At 39.5% G+C, this 26,820-nt stretch overlaps 1 protein-coding gene across 2 annotated transcripts in view; it reads right to left on the bottom strand.

Moving 5' to 3' along the window:
• TBCK (TBC1 domain containing kinase) overlaps positions 1 to 26,820 on the bottom strand; it is a 173,901-nt gene that overhangs the window by 76,871 nt on the left and 70,210 nt on the right. Inside the window, exons 19-22 of one of the 2 annotated variants that reach the window (XM_032794227.2) lie at positions 23,351 to 23,434; positions 16,963 to 17,048; positions 7,373 to 7,409; positions 4,922 to 5,083 (exon numbers count right to left, since the gene is read on the bottom strand). In XM_032794227.2, coding sequence (XP_032650118.1) covers positions 4,922 to 5,083; positions 7,373 to 7,409; positions 16,963 to 17,048; positions 23,351 to 23,434 — 369 coding nt within the window. The remainder of the gene's footprint in view (positions 1 to 4,921; positions 5,084 to 7,372; positions 7,410 to 16,962; positions 17,049 to 23,350; positions 23,435 to 26,820) is intronic. The other variant, XM_032794228.2, reaches the window with a different exon arrangement.

Raw genomic sequence — 26,820 nt, 5'->3', positions numbered from 1 at the left:
TCTTCAATCACTACGTTAAAATTAAATACTCTACAAACTTCAAACTTCTCACATATGCAGATTTCTGCACAATATACAGGCATTTATTAATATAAAACAATCTTCACTGTTATTGATTAGAGCTACACTAGATGCTTAGAGCATTACATTTTAATTACCTCACAATTAAAATCTGAATTGTTATTGGGGAAATTTTCAAAAGAAAAGGAAGTTGGGCACTCATCTGCCACAAACTCAATGGGAGCTGGGCATTGGATAGCTGCAGTGATGAGCTGCCAAAATCTTAACAACTGGTTCCCTATAAAAAGTTCTGATTAAGTGGGGGAGGGGGAAGACATACTTGTGGGGCCGGGGGCCCCTGCAGGGCATGGGGCAAATTGGAAAAGGAGATGGATAACAGTGAGCTTGGGATGCTGCTTGTTGGTTACAAGACAAGGAATTCTGGGAGGAAATGGATGAGCCCATGAAATGTGTTTTGATGACAAAGATGTACTGTCCTAATCAAGAATATGGCTAGCACCTACCCTTACAATAAGGCCAAATATCTGTGTGAGGGCTATTTCCAACATTTTAATTTTTTCTTGTCTGAGGTAAACATTGTAATGTTATGGGTTCCATTAGTAAGATCAGTGTTCAGATAGTTTAGCTTAGAGTATAATGCTGTCAGATGCAGGATTCAAATCTTTAACAAACTGTGATATTACACAATACAGGCTCTCTCAATGCTGTGGCGTCTTTATGGCTTACTATAGGTATTATTTGAGTAATGTGATATAAACTGCTTGACAGCTGTAAGAACTGAAAGCTTACAGACAAGCAAAAGAGCAATACTCATTTTTAGAATAAAATACAGAAGGATGAAATCAGACTTTTTTACGGGGGAACACTCCCTTCATATAGAGTCAATTTCAAATGACTGTTAGAAACAAACACTTCATGCATTTACAAAGATGGATTACCAAATAAAAAACTCAAAGCCTAAAATGTGATTTACTGGTGGTATGTTTCCAAAATTAAAGTATTTTTAATTAGCCTGTTTCTCTCTCTGCTCAGAAAGGTTAACTTTACTTTGAAGCCATATGATCTAAATTGCATAAAATGATTAGATAACTTTGGATGAATATTCTGTCCCCTAAATTCAGTTATAAATAGATCTCCCAAAAAAATAACCAAGCACCATCCATCATAGGAAACGATACACAGCCAACACATCAAGAAAGTCATTGCCTTTGTAAAAAGTTTTCAGATAATTTTCAAGTGTCATATAGTGACACGCTGTACCTCAAAGTATCACCCTATAATGCCCATATCCATCATTTACATATGGGTATGATATTCATACGAAACATGCCATGTAAGACATCATATGAAAGGTCATGATCTACTGAAATGAATATACACTGGTCAGACTTCTGACCAGGGCAAGATAGTACAGTTCTGGGGTGCAAGGTTGGGAGCTTGGGAGATTTAGTTGGGGATTGTCCTGCTTCGAACAGGAGGTTGGACTAGATGACCTCCTGAGGTCCCTTCTAACCCTGATATTCTATGATTCTATGATTTGCTGGTGCCTTTTACTGCATGATTCATGAGTGGTTCAGGGAGCATTCATGCAATTTAGCAAGGTGTGGGGCTCCACATGTTGTTGTACTGAGTGATGATAGCACCTGGAGGGGTTTGCTGCTTGCCACTAGCAAAGCATGGTGAGAGAGAGGCTGGAGAGTTAAGAGGGCACAATAGAACCCCAGCTCCAGGTTGCAACCCAGGGATCCCCTCTCACACAGAGGACGGCATTACATATGCCCCTCCTTTTACTGGCATTGTTAACTTTCCCAAACAGCTATGGAAACTGCATTATTACTCACTGGCCTGGGGAAGGTGACTTCTGCTCTTGAGGGTTAGACTAGATGGCCCTTGAGGTCCCTTCTAACCCTGTGATTCTATAATTTAGATATAGAATACAACTTCAACTTCATTCATGTCTGTCCATATTTAATTTTGCCTCAAGCTGCCACGAACGCCCATAAGCCTAGTCATAGTTCACTGACTGCCAATATGGGTATGTTAATAAATCTTAATTATGACATATCCTTGCTAAATGCAGTGTATCACTGTCATAAACAGATAGCTAAGGGTTAATGTCTCTTTCACCTGTAAAGGGTTAACAAACAGTGACCTGCAACACCTGACCAGAGGACCGAGTATCACATTATACTAAGCTACTTGTTAACAGTTTTATTATTAATTTTTCTGATGTTACTGGAGAAACCAAATTGCAGTAGCATGGTAACATCAGGTTCCCTCTGAAAAGCATTTTAAAAGGAGGAATAGGTGATAACAAACGCAGGTTGAATGAGTTGGGGGTTTTTGTACCATAGAAAATATTGTAGGTAATAACACAGTATAGCTTAGAATTCTCAAGTGAATTCAAAACACAACCCAAATTGGCTTCTGAAAAACAAACAAACAAAAAAAAACCAGTAAGATACTCATAAAGACAGACAATATCAGCATTATTTGGAAATAAAATACACCATTAGTGTAGCTAAAAACTTAAATAATCGGTATCTTCTCTTAACCTGTAATGATTATGGTTATATGTCTGACTTTCCTACATAATTCTTATTTTTGGTTTAAAGGACTAGCCTCATTATGCTCTTAATCACCTGTATGCCCCAAGCAGGGTATTCATTATTCTGATTGAAATAACCTTTATGCCATGGCTGAAATTCTTCTGAGACTAATTCATAAGACAACTTTCACCTAAAACTGGGTCACTCTGAGGAGAAAAAAAATTACACTGTTTTAACACATCTGCAATAATTTGAATCTAAAATCAGTTGTTACTTGGCAGCCTAAAATTCCTGAATGGCTTATCAGGCTGCCAATGAAAATGACATGCTTTCCAGTCTAAGTCTATTTTATTGGTCCTCAAAGTTGTAAGATTGTCGTGTTTTAACATGTTCTTGTTTATAATTTAAATAAAAGCTCACTGAGTTCTCAAAATCTGTATATTAAAAACAAAGGGTCACATATTCTACCCAATGCACTCTTACATAGCACTCTTACAGGGACCTTTGGAGCACCAAGGGTTTTCAGCAACAGTTACTATTAATGGAGCTCTTCACATATCATGGTTCTAAATATGTATTTTCAGTCTTCAAAAACAGGTTCAGATGTTTCATACAGTTTCTCTTCCCGCCGCTCCCCCCCAGCATATGTACATTGGTAACTCCTTATTTCTCTGAATAGAAAGCCAAGTAGTAACTCCTGGTGTAGTCTATATTTAATGTGTTCTAACACAGGGTGTGGTGGACAGCATTCTTACTTGATGTATCAAATATTTTATTATAAAATTAGTAAAGTTTTAAAAGTGCTTTGAACATAACATATTTATGATTTCTGGAAATCTTGCACCACGCAAAATAAATCACAATAATCCTAAATAATGTCAGGGTCATAAACCATAAAATTAGACAATATTTCAGTATATAGTACTTTAAATCTTCAAAAATCCTTACAGTACTCCATAATTTGAAAATGGTTATCATAAAAAGAGTCATAAGCATATTTCAAGTCTACAGTACTATGAAAACTAATAACTTCTTATTCATACACAATGCTATTAGAATGTACAGTACACCTATAAGAACATAAAAACAATTTATTTGGTTTAAGATTAATTGAAATATATACTTAAGATACACTCAGGGAAATAAATCAGGAGAAATGACATGGGCAAGAAAGTAATTAAAATATTTTTGAACTGAGCTCTAGCCAAAGCATTTAGCCAAACAGCTACAGAATGGGAGAAGGAGATCCTTTGAACAGGCCCACACCTTCCAGAACTTCAAAGGATATTCTTAAACTTTAAGAAAGGCATTTGAATTGACCAAGAATGCAGAAGGAAATTAAAATACAACATGGAATAGGATATAAAATTAAATTAAGGTTTACATAAAATCTGATTTTGTTCTTGTTTCTTTCAAAAAAAAACAATTTTTATTTAACCTGCAGCTCCCTGTTTTGAGAAGTTTAGTATCTTAAAGCCCTGATCCTGTAAATACTTATGAATTTACTTAACCCTATTACTGTGAGTAGTCCCCACTGATTTCATTTACTCACAGTAGTAAAGTTTTAAGCATGTGTGTGTTTACAAGACTGGGGTAGTCATGACAAAATTAATAGTTAATTAATAGTTAATAATAAAGTTTTTGCTCAGAAGTAAGGTTGAAGCCTCACGCTGGACTGTTATATTTTCAGGAGACACAAGTTGTTTGTACTGAGCTAAGTTACATCAGTATCCACAGAATAAGAGGGCAGAGCTGCTGACCAGTGGCTAAAGGAACCTGGAGTAGCCTGCACTTCTATGTAAACAGTCTCTTATAAGTTTTGAATTTCAGGTGCAGACTGCTTTAAACAGTGCTTCTTTATTGGCTTTTAAATTACTTTTTGTATTTCTGCTCTAGTGACTGCTTCTGTAGCAAGAAATATACTCCTAAAGGAGGGAAGGATAGAGCTAACATCATATAACGAAATAACCACAGTAATATCATATGGAGCAAAGCTGAATGTGTAATTCATTAAGAATAAATTTGACTAATTTTACCACTTCCTGTTTGTGGTATGTCAACCAGTGATTTAAATTTTTCAATTCATTAATTATTTTAAATTATTCTAAACTTGACTGAGTTCTCCATGCTTTACTGGAACCCTGATAATGGACCTTATCCAAGCACCACTGAAGACAATGGAGACTTTCTTGACTTCAGCGGGCTGTGGTCCAGGCCCCAAACACTTTATCATAAGTTCACAAAAGCCTAATCTTCCAAACCTATAAACGATTTGACATAAACATACATACAGTCAACAGAATGCTTAAAAATAGGACACCAGAAAAGAAAAAAAAAGGCCATTTATATACCTGGTAAATCTGAAAAGAGCAAAATGCATTCATTGAATCCATTAGCTAGAAGCCGGTCACGCAGTTGCTGCAGAATAGCCACTCCAATACAGAATGGGAAGGAAGAATTGCCAAGCAGTAATGTATCCCACAGATGAAAAATCTTGTGCAGTGGAAAGACGTCTGCAAGATGGCACAGCAACAAAATATTAATTATAACAAACAATGTTAAGGTTTAAAAATATACATGGCTAACCTTCTGTAAGTTTTAATGTTGCCTCAAGGTTACTGCTTTTTAATTTGGGAACAAACAAGACTAAACTTGTTTAGCTACAGATTTGTTTTCATATGTAGATTTATTACTCCCTATGGCAATCAACACTTCATTTCAATTTAAATATCTACTTCTGTGGATTATTTTCTTTTCTGGTCCTAAGTACACACTTTAGTGATATTTCTCTCTCTTTTGGAACCATCTGTAATTATGCATGAGTATACTATTGGAGGTGGGGAGAAGGGAGAGTGAAAAACAAATGTATGCAATGTTTCTTAGCTGACTGAGTTTTCAGAAGCCATTTTTCTCCTTTGAAGACATTCTGAACCCTTTCTTTCAGGAAAAAAAGACTAATGACAATCTGTGCATAAAATACTCTGGATATCTTTATCCTATCCAACATGCTTAAATAATTTTATTATTAACTATTTGTGATTAGAGGAAAAATGGGTAGAATTGCTATGCTCACAAAAGGTTTAACTGAATGGACCAACAGTAGTCAATAGACAACACGGCTTTATTTCACAGGCAATCTTCAACTCTTTGATATTTGATCAGTATATAAAACTCACATACTTTTCCTAATAGGAAAACTGATCAATTATTTTTTTAAATAACTCCAATACCATCTGATATGAAATTGGAAAACATATCTCGGGGGGGGGGGGGGGAGAGGAAGTATATTGGATTATTCCTATTTCACAATTGAAAGACTGCATTATCTCCATACAGGATCATCTCCATCATTTAACCTTACCCGGGTACAATACTCCTTTTGTCCAATGAACAACATAAAATCATGGTAGAGAGTAACAGATCTGTGTAATAGTAAAGTACTGGTTTATACTATTAAGGTGTATTTGCATATGCTGGCTTTTAACACAACAAAGTCGCTATCATTTTCTCACTTCAAAAAATTGGCTCTATTTTTTTTTTTTTTAAATGTGACAAATTATATATGAAAGGACTTCCTCTTTCTGTACTGATCCCTGGTTTCAGGAATAAGAAAAAGTTGTCATGGAATCTGTTTGGAGCAGGGGTGGGCAAACAATGGCCCGTTTTAATCCAGCCCTTGAGCTCCTGCTGGAGAGCAGGGTCTGGGGATTACCCACCTCGGGTGTTCCAGTCGGCCAGCGGGGTCTGGGGCTTGCCGCACTCTTCGTGGTTCCCAGAAGCAGCGATATATCCCTCCTCCTGCTCCTATGCATAGGAGCAGCCAGGGGGCTCCGCACACTGCCCCCACCCCAAGCACTGCCTCCACTGCTCCCATTGGCCACGCAGGCAGCATGCAGAGACACCTGGCCACGCCTCCGCATAGGAGCCAGAAGGGAGACATGCTGCTGCTTCTGGGAGCTGCTTGCGGTAAGCACTGCCCGGAGCCTGCATCCTGACCCCTTCCCCTGCCCCAAACTCCTGCTTCAGCCCTGATCCCCCTTCTGCGTTCCAAACCCCTCAGTCCCAGCCTGGAAAACCCTCCTACACTCCCAACCTCTCATCCCCAGCCCCACCCCACAGCCCATACTCCCAGCCAGAGCCCACACCACCCCCCTACACCCTAACCCTCAATTTTGTGAGCATTAGTGGCTCGCCATACAATTTCCATACCCAGATGCGGCCCTCAGGCCATAAAGTTTGCCCACTCCTGATACAGAGTATGACACAACAGAGATCTATAAAATCAGGCATAGTATGGAGAAAGTGAATAGGGAAGTGTTACCTCTTCACATAACACAAAACTAGGGATCACCTGATTAAATTAGTAGGTAGCAGCTTTAAAACAAACATAAGGCAGTACTTCTTGACATATTGCAGTGGAATTCATTGCCACGGATACTGAGATGTATAAATTGGTTCAAAAAATAATTAAATAAGTTCATGGAGGATAGGTCTGTCAGATTACAACTAGGGGAAGCCTGAACATGTAACTGAGATCTCTGAAATGGGAGTTGTTTTTTCCCTTAAAGCTGGAAGAGGCCAGTTTTCTCATAGATGCATGGAACTGAAAAGACTGGTTTTCAGTGTACAAAACCAAAGCCCCTATGGACTCCAATTAACCTGGGGTGAAGTTGAACTAGCCATCTAGGAGTGAAGGCTCTATATTCTTCCCTTTTAAACTGAAACGTATATTGTACGGAGAAATGGGAGAAGTTAAACATACAGTATTTATATTTAACCAAAGGAAAAAAATATATACTCACGTGTAAACATTGTGAGAAACCAAGGAATAGCATACAGCTACAAGAGGAAGAGAAGGGATAAAAAACACATTTTGTTATGAGCTGAAGGCCTTGTCAAGGTTGATTTTCTATTACATTTAAAGGTGTATAGCATATCAAGTTTCAGTGATAAGATCATTTTCACATAAATGTAACTTACAGATAACTTCACATTTGGGGCTGAATTTTCCTTTGCTTAAAGAGGTTTTTGTTTGTTTACAAAAGGCTGAGCAGGATCATTTCATCCACTTTTAAGTTTCAATGAAAGTTAAAAAACCAAACCCTTGTTTTATTAAATGGTCACAATTCCCATCCCACTTACACATACAGAACTCAAAAATAACTGATCTTGGACATCTGAAAATTGGCATTCAACGAATCTTCACTGAAGAGTACGTAGCCAACTATGAAAAATAAAATACTTTAGATAATGAAGTTATGAACAACAGGAAATTGTTCCATGCAGCAGAACATTCAGCAAGATGTGGATATTCACACTTATGGAGAAAAGGACGGGGCATATCTGCTTTGCCTTTTTTTTTTTTCCCCCTTCTTCCTGTATGGATATCTATTAAATGTGATCCTAATGTACCAACTATTCATTTTTCAATGAACAGCAATAGGTACAATTCAGCCTTAAGGACTTAAAGCACTTATCAGTGTATTGTATGCTATTGGCAGTTTAGGTACTTATTCCTAAAGTTTATATCATGTGAAGGATTTGAGGTGGCGCAGGCACTTATACTGCTATGAGGCAGCTTAAGCATTTATGCTGCCTTAAGGGCTTTCTGGGCTGTAAAAACTTTATGCTACTGTAAGGCTTTCAAACAGTTTACATTATGCATGTATGGCACTGTAAATATGAAAGGCAGTTAAAAAGGTATGCCCTCTTCAGTAAGTGGGACAGGTTAGCTGCTTATGCCATTCAAGCATTTCTTAATTTTAAAGAAAATACTTACAAAATTAAAGGTAAAAATCTATGTGGATACTAAGTTGAAGTTGCTCAGAAAGTCACTGCAAGTCAGGAATGCAAAAGTTAAAATTCCAATATCAAATTTAACTCAACTGAACTGTACCTATGCAGTATTTTTCCATTTCTGGAGAGGTTCTTTTTAGTTAAATGCATAGCTTAGTATTTACATCATGAAATGCAGAAGGTAGTGCTGCTAATGAACCTTCATTTTGCATTTCCTTATGTCTAGTGACTAAATGAACACACTTAATATTGCAGTAGTGGTTTTTTGTATTTAATACACTCAACTGGGTCAGTTAACTGGTGTTGTTGAACTGATGAATGTATGTACATTGCAGTACTCTTTTGATAGAGCTCTCCAAAATTTATTGTAATAGCTACTCTAGGGTGTACCTTTCTTCTAACCAGCTATTCATAATTGTGGCAGAAAAGCTGAGATGACTAAACTTGCCAGTTTTTACAGCATTTGCATAGGTCTTTATGAATGGACCTTACTATATGGAAAGGTTCAGTTTCTGATGGTAAAAATTCGTCTACCATTGTTGATGTGATACACCAGCACAATCTACTTCCACACATGTATTTTTGTAAAGCATTCCATCAACAACTTCATATTCCCCACTACCCCTGAAAAGCCTGCAACGGTGCTTGTGCCCTGCCACCATGTTTATAATAATTTGTTCACATGCAAGAATGTGCAGTATATTCACTAGAAAAGAAGCCTTCAGCTATGCTGAAGGCTCTCTCTTTAGGTATATCTACATGGAGATTAAAGCTCCATGGCACGGACATGGCTGACCTTGGTCAGCTGACTCAGACTTGCAGGGCTTGGGCTGTGGACTAAAAACGGTTGTGTAGACATTTATGCTTGGGCTGCAGCCTAAACTCTGGGACTCTCCACCCTCATGGAGTCCCAGAGCTTGGGCTCCAGCCTGAGTCCAAATATCCACACAGCAATTATTCAGTCCCGCAGCCCAAGCCATATGAGTCCAAGTCAACTAGCCCAGGCCAGCCGCAGTCTACCCCATGTAGACATACTTTCTGCTTTTGAGATAAAAAAAAATGATCACAGCAAAATACCTGAGTCCCTCTTGTTCATAAATTATTTCATTGAGAACTGGAAGTAGATCAGTTCGGCCTCATGATTTGATTTTAAAAAAAATGATATTAGCCAAGCAGACTTGCATACATTCAAAATTACACACACAGAAATGTAAATACACACATTTACAGCTTAAGCTGTGTACACATTTTTTCAACAAGCACAAGAAAAAGAAATATACAAAACTATTGGGCATAACAGAAAACACTAACATGCTGTAAATATGACAAATAGTCAAAAACTTTATCCCTAAAACACAGACCTGGCTACAAACATCATTCACCAATCCTGACAACTACCCAATATGTAAAAAAAATTAGGCCAATCTTAAAGTAGCAGGTAGTTATTAGGGAAATTATAATAGAAGTTGAAGGGGAAATTATCCTTGTTATTTTCTAAAATATAATGCTACAACAAGAAGGGGTAGAGGTAAGTATAAAAATATTATGATCATTTATCTCCAGTGTTTTTATTGCAAACAAGAGCGAGCTACTGCACTGTTCAGCATCCCTCCTTCATGTCTTCTTATTCCACTGTAGCAAGTGAAAAGTGGAAATGAAGGCCCAAAAGGAGAACAACATGTATCTGGTTTAAAGTACTTGCCTCACAAACAGGAATTTAAAACAAATATGCTGCCATATTTACATAGTCAAAGAAATATAGTCAACAAAGATATTCTTAGTAAATACTGCCCCCTAGCAACACCAGGGAAGAGTATCTGCATGCTAGGACTCCGGCTAAAACTTTCACTGCAGTGATTTTCAACCTTTTCCCACTGGAGCTCAAACTGCAATGGATTTGCAGGCTGGTGGGTCTCCCTGCGTCTTCCCTTCAAATGAGTACTGCTCAGTATTTTTTAAAAAAATTATGCAGTACTCAGTAAGAGCAATATTTGAACTTCATAGACACTAAATCACATAAAAAAAAGATCAGCTGAACAACTTCCACATCAAAAGAGAATTAGTAAAAACAATGAAACAAAATATATACTTTCAATACAATGTAAAAGTACATTTCTTTGAGAAACAGCCTGAGATCATGAGTTGCAGTCCCATAATTATCAATGTTTAATAGATACGGTTGAGTTTAGTTGTACACATAAAAGCAGCAATACAATCACTTTAAAAAAAAAATCTATGAAGAATACAGCCTATCCTCCCCAAAATTAATGCAACTATAATTTGAACACACAATGAGTTTTCTGAGAATTTACAAAAAGTAGATTTACATTTTAGGTATTCATTTTGAGAAGGAAATTCCCAGAAAAAGCTTTGTTAAGGTAGAGTTAAGGTTGTGATTACCTATCATAGTTTAGGAGTAAAATATATTTACAGGATCATCATCTACAAAACAACCCAAGTTTGAAGACAATTTTGGTTCAGTATTTTTATTAATTGGCAAGGCAAGACTTAAAAGAGAAAACTTAGTTACTCTAACTGCCAACATGTGATATACATTTCTTTAAGTAAGTGCCAAATTTACAAACTGAATAAATATATATACTACACATATTTAGTGTGACTTTCAAACACTCATAACTTTGGTAAATTTAAACATTTCTCCTCACAACCCAAATACTTACAGGAACTTATGAACTGACATACTAGCTCAGACCCAAGATCCATCAACTCTCTGTACCCTGTCTCTTACAAAGGCTATTCCAGATGCTTCAGAAAGGATAGGAATCCTAAAGGGGACAAATGTGAGATAGTCTGCCTCCCACATTAGGTCTCCTCCTAAATGGTATAGTTAGAGACTGGCTTAAATCCTGAAGCATTATGTTTAGTGTCCCTTCCAAAGTTTTTATAATTGTGACAACCCTGCATATTCCTGATAGCCATATAAATGTTGAGTATTTTTCTGAATCTTGATAAGTTTTGTCCTCACTGACTTCTTGTGACCAAGTGGAGCCAAGCACAGAGAATTAAAATTACTTGCCCCAGGTTTCCCACCAATATTGTGGCAGAACGGCAGGACTAAAACTCTAATTTAATGCCTCCTATTTCAGTGCCCTATCCAGATACTGGTAATGAAGGCCCTGAAACTGTAAACACTTATGCACATACTTCATTTTAATTTCTGAGGCACTGTGTAAGTGCTTAAATGAACTATTCATATGCTTAAAGTTAAGCACATGCACAAGCATTTGAAGGACTGGGGACAGAGCACCCATAAGCAGACGAGATAAATGTAAAAGGATTAAGCCTAATTCTATCCATCCCCATCTCTCATCCCAAATACGTAAATTAAAAAACAACTGCTTTTCTATTAAATGAAAATTAAAAACCAGCCATGACTCATGACTCATGACACTCATGACTGAATAAGTGTGTGCTTGCAAGAAAGAACAGTATATTTCAGTAAGGACGGTTTAATTCAGGCTTCCAAGGGTAGTTATAAACAAATTGGAAAATAAAATGAATGAAAAATACATTGGCAACAGTGTTCTTTTAACTCTAGTTAAATAAAGCCTTATTACAGAAACCTCCTGCATATCACTGAATCCAATTTCAGATGTCTGTCTATGAAAGCAGCATTACCAAGATGATATTAAGTAACTGCAGCCAGACCTTGTCATCTCTGTTAATGGACAGCTGACAACTGTGTCTAGCTTCCATTATTTGCAGCTGAAAGCTATTCAGAATAATTTATGAATACAGTTTTCCTTCTAGTAACGTGGCTCATTTCTTTGTTTCTCTTCTCTTAAAAATGGACAGATTTTGATGTTAGAATTATAAGCAAAATACAGAACAGATGTTAGAAAACATTATATAAGTTCATACTACAAAACAGCGAAAAATAAAAAAAACCCTGTGAAATTCACCTTACGGATATCTCCATTTACATGTAAATCACATAGCCACTGCAAAATATTTAATCCAGGCACCACATCAGCTAACAATATTCACAACTATTCAAGCTTCAGCAGCGTTCAACATTCTGAGAGCTACATGACCCAAAGTAAATGGAAGGGTGCCAGGAAACAATCCTTCCTGCAGCAGGAGCCTGCTTTTCAATGATGAAAGATTAATCAGGGTTTACTTTGATAGGATTAGTACTCAAGCACGAAACTCTGGTTCGGATCTCATTACTGAAGTGCATATCCTTCACCTTGATGGATCTGGGCTGTCTTGTTACAGGTGCAAAAACACCCCTCTCTCTTACTAATCTAAAAGGCAGAACAGGGAAAAAAATATTTTGATGTGACACGTGATTTAGGAAGAATGACTCCTCTTAGGAAGCGCAGTTAGGTTTTAGAAAAGTCAGGGATTGCCAATACATTTATTTGTATGATGCAAATACTTTTTTTAAAAAAATGTATAGTTTACATCATAATTGGTATATATTTTGGATTCTCTATTCTACTCCCTTCATTTGTCTATTTTCTTAGGCTTCTGGCTCTCTGGGACAGGGTCTGAGTCTGCCTATGCATCTGTATAGTGACCAACACAGTGGAGTCTTGATAGCAATTGGGACTCCTGGCTACTACCATAATACAAATAAATAAAAATATGTACAAATAAATGTTGTTTAATTATTCAGATCTCATCTACAATTTGTCTGAGGCCCCGCAAGAGGCCCATGATTGGAGTCATTGTCTGAGGAGCTCTGCGGATGGGTTTCTGTAGTGGAACCATGTAGGATGGTATGGATGGCAATGATAGGGATAGGCAAAAGAATGGGTTAGGGAACATACATAGGTACATATTCTATGTTGCTATTCTAATTCACATGCTGAATTAATGGCCATAGTGTGTTTGCACGGCTATGCTACAGCCCTTCACCGAGCCCCATGTTGGGAGCTTGCATTTTGCTTTTTCAAAGTCCTGTGCATTTCATCTGCATAAAACCCTCATTTCTTTCCTGCTTGACACTAGCTTGAAGTGATGCATATGTAAGATCTTTTCTACACCAGAGTAGATTTTATCCATCTGTGTGTAACCCATTACATTGGCCACTCTCTTCAGCTGACTGGGCATATTACGTTAGTTTTTAAGTGTCGCTATATCCTGTCTCAAGTTGGATCATTTATAAACAATCCTGTTTATCTCCCTGAAACACTGTTACCAAAAAGAAAAAAAAAAACCTGTATAATAAACTTAATTTATGCTTTCCTGGCAAAACTTGATAATTACATGCATAAGTATACTTTAAATATGAAACTCCTGATCACTTCATGGGTATACACTGTGACAGACTCAGACCAGTGGGGTACAGGAATCTGGTAGAGGGCAAATATACTGGTCACTGGATGAGTAGTTTTCTGTTCCCTGAGTGACCAGAGCAGGGGCTGCACTAGAGTAATCAGGAACCTGCTAGAACCAATTAAGGCAGATTGGCTGCAGATGATCTAATCAGCCTATCAAGGCAGGCTAATCAGGGCACCTGGGTTTAAAATGGAGCCCACTCCAGTCAGGTGAGGAGGAGCCAGAGGAGAGGAAGTGCGTGTGAGGAGCTGGGAGAAAGAGGCACAAGGAGCTGAGAGTGAGAGGGTGTGCTGCTGGAGGACACCAGCGTTATTAGACACCAGGAGGAAGGTCCTGTGGTGAAGATAAAGGTGTTTGGAGGAAGCCATGGGGAAGTAGCCCATGGAGTTGTAGCTGTCATGCAGCTGTTACAAGAGGCACTATTAGACAGCTGCAATCCACAGGGCCCTGGGCTGGAACCCGGAGGGCGGGCCTGGGTTCCCCCCAAACCTCCCAACTCCTGATCAGACACAGGAAGAGCTGATCCATACTGTGGGGAAGATCACTGAGGTGAGCAAATCTGCCAATAAGCGCAGGACCCACCAAGGTAGAGGAGGAACTTTGTCACAACACATATTCATACAGAAGTTATGAATGAAAAAATTGGTTTTGCTAATTTGGCCCTGTAACAAGCAGGCAATTTCTGCAAAAGCATTGATTTAACTTAAACATTTTTGAAGGAACATAGTTTCTCGATAAAATGATTATAATGACTGTTCAGAAAATACGGTCCTGAACCAAACACCCTATATTTCCCCTCTTTCCACTGAACCTGTATTCCCCAATTCCATGGTGATGATTCCCTCCTTTCTCCCCACCCACACTGATTATTAGAATGTATACTGTCAAAGCTTGCCATCTATTTTTAATAACTGTTCTATTTATAACCTGACCAGACTTTTAAAAAGTGCTGTCCATATCAATTAACAATGCTTCTTTTTACTGTCTTCAATGTGTTACCTCAGTACATGCTTAAGGTATGTCTACAATATAGAGTGTCACCATAGCTATGCAGGCATAACCCTGTAATGTTGACGTGGCCTGATTTGATGGAAATGGTTCTTCCACTAGTGTAGGAAAACCATCTCCCTGGAATGGAAACATTTTTCCATCAACATAGCTGTGTCTACAGTGGGCACCAGGTGAGCATTATGTCATCAATCAAGGGTGTTATTTTTTCCACACCTCTGACCAGTTTAGCTACATCAACCTAGGCGTAGACCCAGCACAGTGGAATCTTGATAGTGATAGTCTGTGACAGAAGTTAGCTAAATCTATTACTGGAAACATTCAAATTATAAATCTGAATGAAATGTAAGTAAATTTTCTGGACAGGCATTTTATTCAAATGACTTCAGCATTCTAGACTACGCAAAACTGCATGGCGCTCTGCACAAAGGGGAGAATATTTCCGAAGTATGGTGGCAGCTGTGACAAGGTACTATAATATCAAGAACACCTAGTTCTTCTTTTTTAATGAATACATTCCCCTATGTGTTTTTGCTATTGTGCAGTTAGAATTTTCCTATTTTCCCATTTGAAGAGACAACTTTCCCTACGCAAATAAAGTTTCTGGGTCAGACACTTTGATTTAATACATTTCCAGAAGGTTCACTAACATACATCTACTCACTAATTTGCAAGAGCTGACATCATGCATTAACGAGTAAGTAGTCCATGAAGTTTGTATTTAATTAACTGCACAATTTTTTTATTCTGTTTTCAGTTGTTTCATGGATAAAAAACATTAAATTGTCACTAAATACTCATGGTTTTTTTCCCAAGTCAATACTTTTTACATTTTGACTCTGACAGTAAAAATAAAAATCAAAAACTTTGTTTTTAATTTGCAGTGGACATGTATTTTATCACTTCTTCATACACTCATTCACTAACTGATTGTAAGCACTGTCACTGCATCTTCCATGCCAAGAAAAATTGATATTTTTCTTTTAAAACGAAGTTGAACCAACAACAAAAAGTTTAATTATCTCATCTTAAGTAAGGCTATGATTTTGTCTTGGAGGTCGTGGAAGTCATGGGGTACCCCTGCCGCCTGAGGCAACGTCCTCCAAGCTCCCGGCAGCCGCAGGCAGGGGGTGCCCCAGCAGCTCCCCTGCCACTGCGGCAGGGGATACTGGCAACTCCTTTGCCGCCATGGAAGGGGACAGGGGGATTCCCGCCTTAATCATAAGCCTTTGAGAAACACCACCCACCAGAGTCAATTGGTAGGGGCCAAGGGGTGAAAGGGGAGCAGTCCCAGTAGCAAGGGAGGGAGACACTTGCCAAAGGACAATAAATAGCTCCTACCCTGGGAGTCTCTAGCACCCATTGGCCAAGGGGAAAGGCATGTTGATTGGCCAGCACTCCCTAGCTCCCAGGATTTAGCTCAAGGCAGGAACCATATGGAGCATCTTTTGGCTTAGTTCAAGCAGACCATTCTACCCACCCAAACTAGGAATGGGAACCTAGCCTGACAGATGCTGTGGGACTATCCTACTGCCTGTTCAGGGGGTTATGAAATAATTTTTTCTCCCATGGGACAACTGGAGAAGGACCATGAGGTTTTTGCCTTCCTCACAGCACCTGCAAGCCATAGTGGGTTAAGCAGGAACTCACTTAGTACCTAACTGAGGTACTGGGATGAAGTTGTTTATTTGCTGAAACTTGTGGCAAGTTTCCAGTGCAGTTAAGAGAATAAAATGAACGGTCCCCAGGAGGTGAAAGACCTGGCATTTTGGTGGCGGGACCTTGTGGTCTTCACTGGCTGAGGTCCCCACCCTGCTGTACCCTCTGTTCCCCTCATGGTAGGGCTGAGTATTGGGGGGTAGGGTAAGGATAGCCTACCTTGTGTTATGGGTTGTATGGTAAGGAGTCCTGTAATCCTGGGGCCAGTTACAGGTTATATGGTAAGGAGTCCTGTAGCCCTCTCTCTCTCCCCCCACCCCGACCCACTTGAGCTAAATAAAGGCCTAGTATAAGAGATTATGAGTGATGGCAGGTAGTGCCCCTCCCTCGTGCTGAAATTTAATAAAAGTTGCTGCCTGCCACTTAGTAATATGCATGTCTCTGTCCTCATTTTGCCACTGTGTCCATATCAAACTTTCAGTGTCAAAAGTTAAGTTCTTCCGTATGCAACTTTCACTGTGTCAGCAACAATTTAGGAACACTCTATTAGAATTACCCTCTCTTCCTTTTTTTCCCTCTTTGGCTTCATTACACAGCATTTACAAGAACCCTTAGCACTTACATCTGGAATAAAGCCAATTTCATTGAGATGGTTACTCAGCTCTGGGTCATGGAATGCAATCATCTGGGAGAACACTGTCAGGTATTCTGAAATGACAACAATGTTAAAGATCATTGCCAAAAAAAGAGAACACCACACAACTGCACACTTAACTCACACACAAGGAATACATGTATCTGGAACAGTATTAATTATGAAACTTGCACTTTTCTTTATACATGCAACACCATTTTAACTATTATATTATCCATTAGGATTAAATACATTTTTAAAAAGCCATTTTAAGTTTTTTCTCCTCTCCCTGTTTATACCATGTGCATCTTCAACAGTACACAGCTTCTATCGCTTCTACACTTAGGCTTGGTCTAACACTAGGAACTTATGCTGTTATAACTATGTCGCTCAGGGGTATGGAAAATCCATACCCCTGACTGATATAGTTATACCGACCTAACCCCCAATGTAGACAGCGCTATGGTGACAGGACGAGCTTCTCCTGTCAACATTGCTACCATCTCGTGAGTTCTACACATCAAGCTGAAAGGGACAGTTTAACCCAATTGCCTTAATCATCATTCACATTTAATTTCGGAGGAGCCAAAATGGAAGCTAATCCCCTTAAAGGCTTCTCTCCACTTCCTCTCCCTTGCACACAATTTCCTTTGCCTTCTATCTGCAAGTGGAGCCTCTCTTAGAATCAGAATCAAGAGACTTTATCCCTGCAATTTCATGACAGGTTGCATTTCTCTTTCCCTTCCACAAAGTTCTCAAATTTCCAAACAGTGCTGCTGCCTGGCACTGCATAACCCTGCCCCTATGGCAGAGATTTCCAGGTCCCTCCATCAAAGGCTCTGCTAAGGCAGCATCTCCATGCCAAGGACTCATAGCCAGACACCCTTTAATAATAGCTTCTTAACTGAATGGTCAGTAAGTGCTGCTACAGTGCCTTACAAAGTCTCCAAACTGCTCCCTCCTTAATTTGCAAGCATTCCGTTCACAAATACTGGTATCAGGTCTTGTCTTGAGTTATCTTCATTCAGTCAACACCCTGACTTAGTCTAGCCCCAGTGAGAGTTCTCACACTGAAAATCAACCCTTGATCTGCACAATGGATCAGCTGCACGGAATGACTGGAATAGCAATATAGGGCTTGATTTCACTGACCAAAAAAAGGTGTGTTTTACTCGTGAATAATTAATACACATCAGCTATCCCACTGTAAAACATAGTGAATACAAGACACTTTGGTTTTTACTGTGAAGTAAACTAGATGAGGTTAATCACATGTCGGGGTGGGCATGGGACGGGTGGAGGCATAATGCTGACCTCACCGATCTACCTCATCATGAATATTTTTATTAAAGCTAATGTTTAAAATCAAATTTACACAAGTTCAGAGGGAAGGTACATCTGGGGTCAGGCTTGAGTTATAAGGGATTATAAGTATAGGTTACAAGGTTCACAAGATGCATACATAGTACATAACCAGCACAGACCCAGATTGGGGTGCGGGAGATTTTTAAAACATCCATGGATAAGTGGCCTGGGGTACACCACGCACAGAATGTATTTAGAGTCTAAATCAGTATTGGTGTAGTGACTAAGTACACAGGTGGGGTGCATCCTTTGGTTCGTCAGGGAAGGAAGGAAGTGGGTTATTGCCCAGACCAGCATTCTCGATTACTCAACCTGGTACTGATGGTGTCCTGTGATGCGTTCCATGTAGATGTCTCTGGACCACCTGATGGTGTCGGACACCAGGAGCTGTCTCATGAGCCAGGCGTAGCACCGACCAACTCTGCACACTCTCAGCACCGGCTCGTTGTGAGGGTCCCATGCGCCCAGGGCTCCCACAATCAAGGCGTGAATTTGGACCTCATAGCCCTGGGCACAAGTCCCCTGTCTCCACTTAGGATTTTGCAACAAGATAACAATCATGTGGTTTGTTATCTCGCCATAAAAAGCACACCTTTTTAAGCAGTGAAAACTAAGACAGCGTAGCTGCATCCTCACTGCTTTACTAGCTCCAGCGTCAGATTCACTCAAGTTTGAACTCTCATTCTGACAGAACAGCTAGCTAAAGTTTAAAGTACCACTTAACTCAAGCTAGAGATTTTTATGCACGAACAGGAGTCATGTTAGGGGCAACACTCAAGTTACATCTTGAGCTAATACTGCAGTGAAGACAAGCCCCCAGTCTCATTGTATGCATGTATTATCCAAATAAGCTGGTTGGACAAGCCATGCTTAATTTCGTTTTCCCCACATTCAGTGCTCACATGAGTTAATAAAATACCCAGCAACCACGGGTAAGGTACAGGGCTTTTATACACTTCCAATACTGCAGTAGCAGAGCTGCACCCTCTGCGCTGCTGTATCGCTTAGTGAAGATGCTACCTATGTCGACAGGAGAGCTTCTCCCTGTTGACATAGCTCTGTCTACATCAGGGGTTAGGTTGGTATAATAATGTCACTCAGGGGTATGGATAATGTAGTTATACTGACATAAGCTGGTAGTGCAGACCAAGCCATATAAAGCCAGTAACCACATACATTCAGATATGTGCTGATGAAAAACAGATTCACAATTAACTTCCCTAAAGCACATTTCCTTTTAAACAAGGAATTTGTGCCTATGGTGGTTCTGCACAGATATACTATAGTTTATTAAATATCATTTTTATTTGTATAGCCAGACTCATAAAATACAATTATTGCGTGGGATTATATGATTAATGAAGGATCTATTGAAGAGACACAATCCTTCATGAAAACATATAATTTAGGTCCTAACAAACACTGTTGCTGGAATTTTATGATATGAATTATTCTTTGTCATAATTTGATATTCTATAACTATAAACCTTTAATTGCTCTTACATCTTACTTCATATGGGGAAACGCATCTGATAAATCTGACAAACTATACTTTAACTGCTTAGGGCAGACTCAGAAATGAGATATGCTGCACCTTTCTGCACTGGGAAAGATTTTTATTCCATTAAGGGGCGAGGTGCTAAAATTACAGTGATGTAATCAGACATGATTCATCCTGCCATGTTCCTCACAGTGTCTCCAGGGAATAGGAAAAAGCTCACCAAACTAAACAAACCATCACAAAACCTTCCTTTAAAACTGTATTAATATGTTGACGTTGAACACCACCAGCTAGAAACTAACAAATCAGAACACACCCACAGTCCAGCTAGTCCAATATCCCCATACCAGATGCTGCAGTGCAAGATGTAAAGATCACATAATACATTTACTTATGCAATATCCTATCATGTTCCTATCCCCATCTGGTAATTTTTTCAGGCCTGGACACATGAAGATCAAGAACTCTCATTATATCCTAGCTAGCAACACTACAAATGATATTCCCCTACATATCACTGTCTCAACTTCTAAAAAAAAAATCTCACTAAGCTACTGGCCTTAAAAAAGCCTAGAGCAGTTAATTCCACAGGCAAATTATTTATTGTATAAAATAACAGTTGATTTTATTCTTTAAAAATATGCTCCTTTCATTTCATCAAGTGCCACTTTGCCTTTATATTATGACAGAGTGCAAACAGAATATCTCCTGACTGGCCTTCTCCATACCATTCATTATTTCATGTGTCCTGGTCACCCTTCCCCTCTCACTTATCTCCATTCCAAACTATGCAGTCCTAATCTTTTAGTCTCTCCTCATATTACTGTCTACCCCAATCTTAATGTCCAATCATTTTTGTTAATCATCTGAGAACTCTCCCATGTCTTTTTGGAGATGAAGGGAGAAGACATACAGGGAAAGTATTGTAATAACGTTTATTTGTGGATTATAAGTGCATGTGGGGCATTTCAGCAAGATCTATTATTTGTTAAATAGGTACAAATTGTAGTAACCAATGAGAAAAAGTGAGAAGTTATGCATCATGTTTAACAACATCTACCTTTTTAGCATTAATTTTCCATCTCTATCTCCCCCCGCTAAATAAATAAATAAATAAATAAATAAAGCAAGAGAGATTTCAGAAGTATTTTCCTGTATGCTTAAACTAAAGTTTCTGCAGAATAATGTTCTGCTCCTTTTCATACAGCTGCCAACTTGACTCCCAAGACAAAAAACCTTGTTAGGTCAACAGAGACCATGCCTTAACCAAGCTATTAAGACACACTTCTGACTCATGAATCTATGGCTACACTTGCAGCTGTAGAGTGCTTTAAGTTAAACCAGCCTTCGTAGAGCGCACTAGGGAAAGCGCTCCAGTCTGTCCACACTGAGAGCTGCATGCGCACTGGTGTGGTTACATTTGTAGCACTTGCAGCTGCATTGGGAGCAGTGCATTATGGGCAGCTATCCCAGCATTCAAGAGGCTGCAATGTGCTTTTCAAAAGGGGTGTGTGTGGAGTGTGACAGGGAGTGTGGGGGGAGAGACAGTAGGTTTTTGGGGTGCTGAGAGTGTGTCAGCACTCTATCTTGTAAGTTCAGATCCCCCACCCTCCTCTACCTCTCTCTCACTCACTCAAAGCAAACAGTAGCTGTTTGATTTTTTTGCTCGAGCAGTCCGCATTCCAAATGGAGCCCCCCTGCCTCTATCTCACTCACTCAAAGGGAAACAGTAGCTGTTTGTTTTTTTCTCGGACCAGATAAGTAGCCTGTCTCAGAACCGGAGCTTTGAAAGGGCACTTTCACCTCCCAAGTTCACAAAGACAAGAGTGACCACTTCAGTTAAGAGGATCATCGGACGCTTCTGGAGGTCAATCAGTGCGTGATAACGTTACTCCTCGTTTACACTGGAGCTGCAGTGATTCACCCAATACGCAACAGCTCTTAATCCTCTCGGGGAGGTGGACTACCAAGACCACTCTAGCCAGGGAGTCAGAGCGCTCTCCATGCCTTGCCAGTGTGGAAGAGGAGTAAGGTAGAGCACTCTGGGAGGCTTTATTGCGCTATAAAGTGCAAGTGTAGCCAAGCCTTTACAAACAGCACTAGTTAAATCATTCAAATTAGAATAATGCTTGTCAGAATTGCTGTCAAGTGGGCATTTAAGGGTTAGTGATGGGGAAAAGGATGACAAGGAGGACATCAGAGAGTGGACTGAAGTAAAGATCCTCTATGTTTTTAAATTTGTTATTCAAATAGGATGACTTCAGCAAATCTTCTCTGGGAGGCTTCCCAATCCTCCCAAATTTCTTCTCCACTTTGTCTCTATGTTAAACGGAACTGAGAGCCCACCCCTCCACCTATTTACTTTTAGGACTATTGAGGTCAAAAAATAACAACTAGGAGCTATGAAGCAGTTTCCTCAGGGCTCCGGAAGACTTGTCCTCAGCTCAGCCATACAACTGATCTACTAACTGGTCTATGTTGAAAAGTTACATCCACGTAGCTAGTTCTCTCAAGAGTACGAAAAATCTACAACCCTGACAGATATAGGCCATGGCTACACTACAGCTTAAGTCAAAATAAGTGGTATCATTCAGTGGTGTGAATTAGCCATTTATTAACGTATGCCAATTTAAGTGCCAGAGTGCATGACGCTATGCTGGCAGGACAGCTTCTCCTGCCGACAAAGCTACCACCGCTCACGGGCTCTGGAGTAATTAAGCACAGTGGCTATACTAGATTGACATTAGATGCAGCTGTGCTGCTGGAAGCTCTCTAGTGTAGTTATAGCCACAGTTAAGCCAACATAACCTCCAGTGGAGACAGGACTCGGTCAACAGAAGAATTCTTCCATACACCTGGGCCACCACCTTTCAGGAAGGTGGATTATCTACAGTGCGGGGATGATCCCTCCCTTCGTAGCACGTGTCTTCCCTGAAGCACTGCAGCTGTGCCACCATAGCACTTTAAGTGTAGGCATAGGGCACTCCCCTCTGACTCCAGACCCTCTACTAAAGTAAATGTATTCTCTAAACATACTGGTATCTACTGCTCCTCTTGCCTTCTGCTTTGAAGCAGAATTGCAGTCTGCAATAAAGTGGCTTTGGACTGCCTCAACGATAGACCGCCATGACAGGAAGTGCAGAAGGATTCTAGGATTCTGATTTCATTACATTGATTGGTTCCTGCTTAAAACCGCTTCAGAGAGCAGCAAGCATTTTTTTTTTTTTTGCTGCTGCTGCTTCTGTTTGTTGGTTAGTTTTTCATCTTCACACGCTTCCCTACTTATTTTTGTTTGGGTTTTGCCGTTGCTCCTTTGCTTACTATTCTGGTCTTCTAATAAGCTACTTGAAGGTATAAGTAGGTATTTCTATAAAGCTGAAAGGTTATGCTTCTACTTCTGTCAATTAAAAAGCCACTAAAGAAAAAAACAAATTTACTGAAAACACAGCATTAATAACTACTCCATGAACTCTCTTATTAGAAGAAAAGGGAAAATAAACACCAACCTACCTTGAATGACATGAGAATTATCCTTCAAAAAGAAGTTATACAGATACTTGGGAATAAAAGCAGACATGCAGGCATAGGCAAGAGCTAAAAGAGAATTAGGACAAGCAACATTAGCTAGGAAGGTAGAGTGTACAAGAAACTCTTTACACTAGAAAACATGCATTACTGAAATAGTATTTATCCTTGATTTGTTATCAGTCTGTACACATAGTAACTAACAGCATAAAATGCATGAAAAACAACACTTTTCCTTTAAAAAAATATTTTAAAGCTACTCAAGAAATATCCTATTGCTACTGATTATGCAATGAACAATCCAAATAAATTCAGTTTTCCCATGTATTGGTTTTGAGGTGAAGTACAAAAATTTGGGACTTTCAGATCAGTAGTGTTCCCATATCAATTATTGTAATATAGGCATTAACCTTGTCCAAGTTCCAAAACCTGAGTGACTACATCTGTCTACCTAAAGTCTGCTTGTAGTTGCAATAGAGTTTTTTAAAAGAATTCTTTAGGAATGAAGGATAATCTTGTGGCTATGGCACTGAACCGAAACTCAAGAGATCAGAATTCAATTACAGTCTGCCACCGACTTCTTGACACTGGACAAGACACTTCATCTCAGATTTTTTCTACCTCTTCTAATTTTGATTGTTAGACTGTTTCTACTGTATAGAAATTCTTATTCCACCCTCGCCACCGTAGTACCTGAGTGTCTTCCGAAAGCACAATAAGTGATGTGACTAACATCTGCCCTGTGTGGTTTGGTCTCCCTCGCTCTCTCTAGTACATACAGCATCTAGCAAAATGGGATTCCGATCTAGATTGTGGTCTCAAGCCTTACTAGAACACAAACAACTGCCACAACAAATCTACCACCAATCCTAAACTGTTTATTTTTACTATGCACTGATAAAAGTTGCTCTTGACTGGTTTCTTATGTCCTATCAATGGCAAAGAAATGACTAAATATGTGTAATTGTACTGCTGTCTGCAAATGACAGGAAAGGTTACAACTTCTAAACTAGCAGGATATGAGAGACAGCTTTGGAATGCTGGAGTGACATAAGAATCCAGGGGCTGGGATGGTCCACTAAGCCTCTTAAGATTGTGAACCACCAAGACAAAGGGTGTTTTGCCTGGACTGAGACTAAGCTATCTGGTTTTCATGTAGGATCTTACTTGAGCTAAGGATTTTGAAAGATAGAATCAAGAGAGTAGAAAACAGGCTCCACTACAGAACATTCACAGAAGAAGAGGCATGTATATATGTATATTATGGAAGTGCCGCTGGCAGGTCTATGGGTAAAAACAAATTTTGTACCTAAAAGGGATTCAACCACTTTGCTACCTGAAGGATACAGTGTATTCTCCCCAAAATTTCAGCACTTTGTCTTTCAATACAGAAAAGACAGTTACTTACCTGTACAGTAACTGTTGTTCAAGATATGGGTGCAGATATGTATTACCCTTAGGTGTATGCGCACGCAGTGCACCAAAATCAGAGAACTTTGCCTAGAAGTACCATCGGAGTGGTGCTTACACCTTCTGGACACTTCTCCCTGCCCTCTCCTGGCTAACTAACAGCTAAGCCCCAAACTCCCTCAGTTGCTTCACACAGAACATCAGAGTTGAGATTTTGATTCAGAGGGGAGAGGAGGGCCATGGAATACATGCCTGCACCTGCATTTCGAAGAACAGTTAGTGGACAGGTAGGTCTTTTCTTCTTTGAGTTGTTGCAGACGTGCATTCCACTCAGATGACTCACAAGCAGTATCAGAACGAGTACCTGTTATTCCCTCAGTCGTCTAGTCTGTCTATAGTTCATTGAGAGTCCACTTAAATACAATTTTGGTGTTTCAGCCTCTGGTGCAAAGGAAATCTATTATCTTGAACTCCATGGTAGTCAGATATTGAGAAGGATCATTTATCTCTTTCCATCAGTAAAGGAAATAATTCTCAGTGGGACCTTAACACTGAATTGACTGTCCTTATGGATCCTCCATTGGAGCACTTGGCAACTTGTTTTCTCTCTCTCCTGTGCCAAAAGGCATCATTCCTGTAGCCACAACTTCTGTAAGAAGAGTTAGTGAGCTGCAGGCCCTAATGGTGAACCTTCTGAATACCCTTCAGGCCTCATCCTAAGTTTTTGTCTAAAGGTGTGTCACATTTTCATCTTAACTAGGCAATTATTAACCTGTATTTTTTCCCAAGCCTCATACAAATGTAGGTGCAGCATCTTCATTCCTTTGATATGAGGGGGTGCTTGGCATTTGACTTGGAAAGAATGAAGTCATTTCTTTCATTTTCCCCACTGTGTCCCTAAGAGCATCTCTGTGCCACAATGTTAGAGACTTATTTGTATCTAGCAGTGAGTTTCAGCTGGCCTGACCAGCTCAGTGTACCCCAACTCACTATTATTCTAATCTGTATCTAACAGGTGTCATGTACTATGTTACTGGAAAATCAATAATTCACTGATCATTAATATGCTTGTGTGATGTTTGTATGTTCAACCTACAGAAGATTATACAGTAGTTAAAACATGTTTAAACCAAGCATTAAATAGGTTTTTTCAAGACAAAGTAATTGAGCAAGTTGTGACCAAAAGACAAAGAAAAGCATATTTGCATGCTATGCAAACAAAGCTATCAGGAAAGCAAGTGGGGAAAAATTGATCACTTAACAGTCTCGACAGGGGATTGGAGAGTGCACCCCAGGAACCCTTCCTGCCTCTTGAAGCAGGGCCAATGAACTCTGAGAGAGAAGATTTTTAACAGATTACAGGATGACAAAGAGAGGGGTAGAGAACTCCTAAGTTATCCTTCACTTGAAGAGACCAGGAAAACCGCACCTTACGCTCTGTGTGCATCCTAGCTAAGAGCTAGTCAGACATTGCTGGAAAAGGAAGATTATTAAGGCAGCGACCTTGAACAAAGACTATACGTGTTAAGTTAGTTATTTTGTTTGCTTGTAACCTTTTCTATCTTTATCCATCTTTTTGATTGAATAAACTTGTTTTACTTTTTATCTAAACCGAACCAGTGCTTTGATTGACTTGAAGTGTTATCTCCAGTCAAGCAGCTGTTTGTCTCTTTAAAGGAGCAGCAAACTTAAAATCAGCTGTGTATGGACAGTAATAGGGCTATGCATTGCAGCGACATCCCTGAGGAACTCAGGCGCTGGAGCTGACTGTTACCTACTAGGCAAGGTTGGGGCTGAAAGAGTCCTGAGAAGTTTGCTGGCAAGGCAAGAAGGTGGTGTGCCAGGGAGTTGGCAAAGCTTAGCTACAGCAAAGCTCCTACCACTTCCTGAGGCTGAGAGGAGTAACTGTGTCTCACAGCTCTGGGTATCTCCAGCAGCTTGTCACGCTCATTTTTTTGTTTCCTTTGTGGATTAAATGAAGGGTCAAGTGGTCTCCTTGCAAACAATTTCCAGGTGGATAACATCCTATATTCCAGCGGCTTATG

This window comes from Chelonoidis abingdonii, chromosome 5 (assembly GCF_003597395.2).
Source record: "Chelonoidis abingdonii isolate Lonesome George chromosome 5, CheloAbing_2.0, whole genome shotgun sequence".
In the NCBI taxonomy this organism is placed as follows: domain Eukaryota; kingdom Metazoa; phylum Chordata; order Testudines; family Testudinidae; genus Chelonoidis; species Chelonoidis abingdonii.
This window is presented reverse-complemented; position numbering and strand designations above follow the sequence as displayed.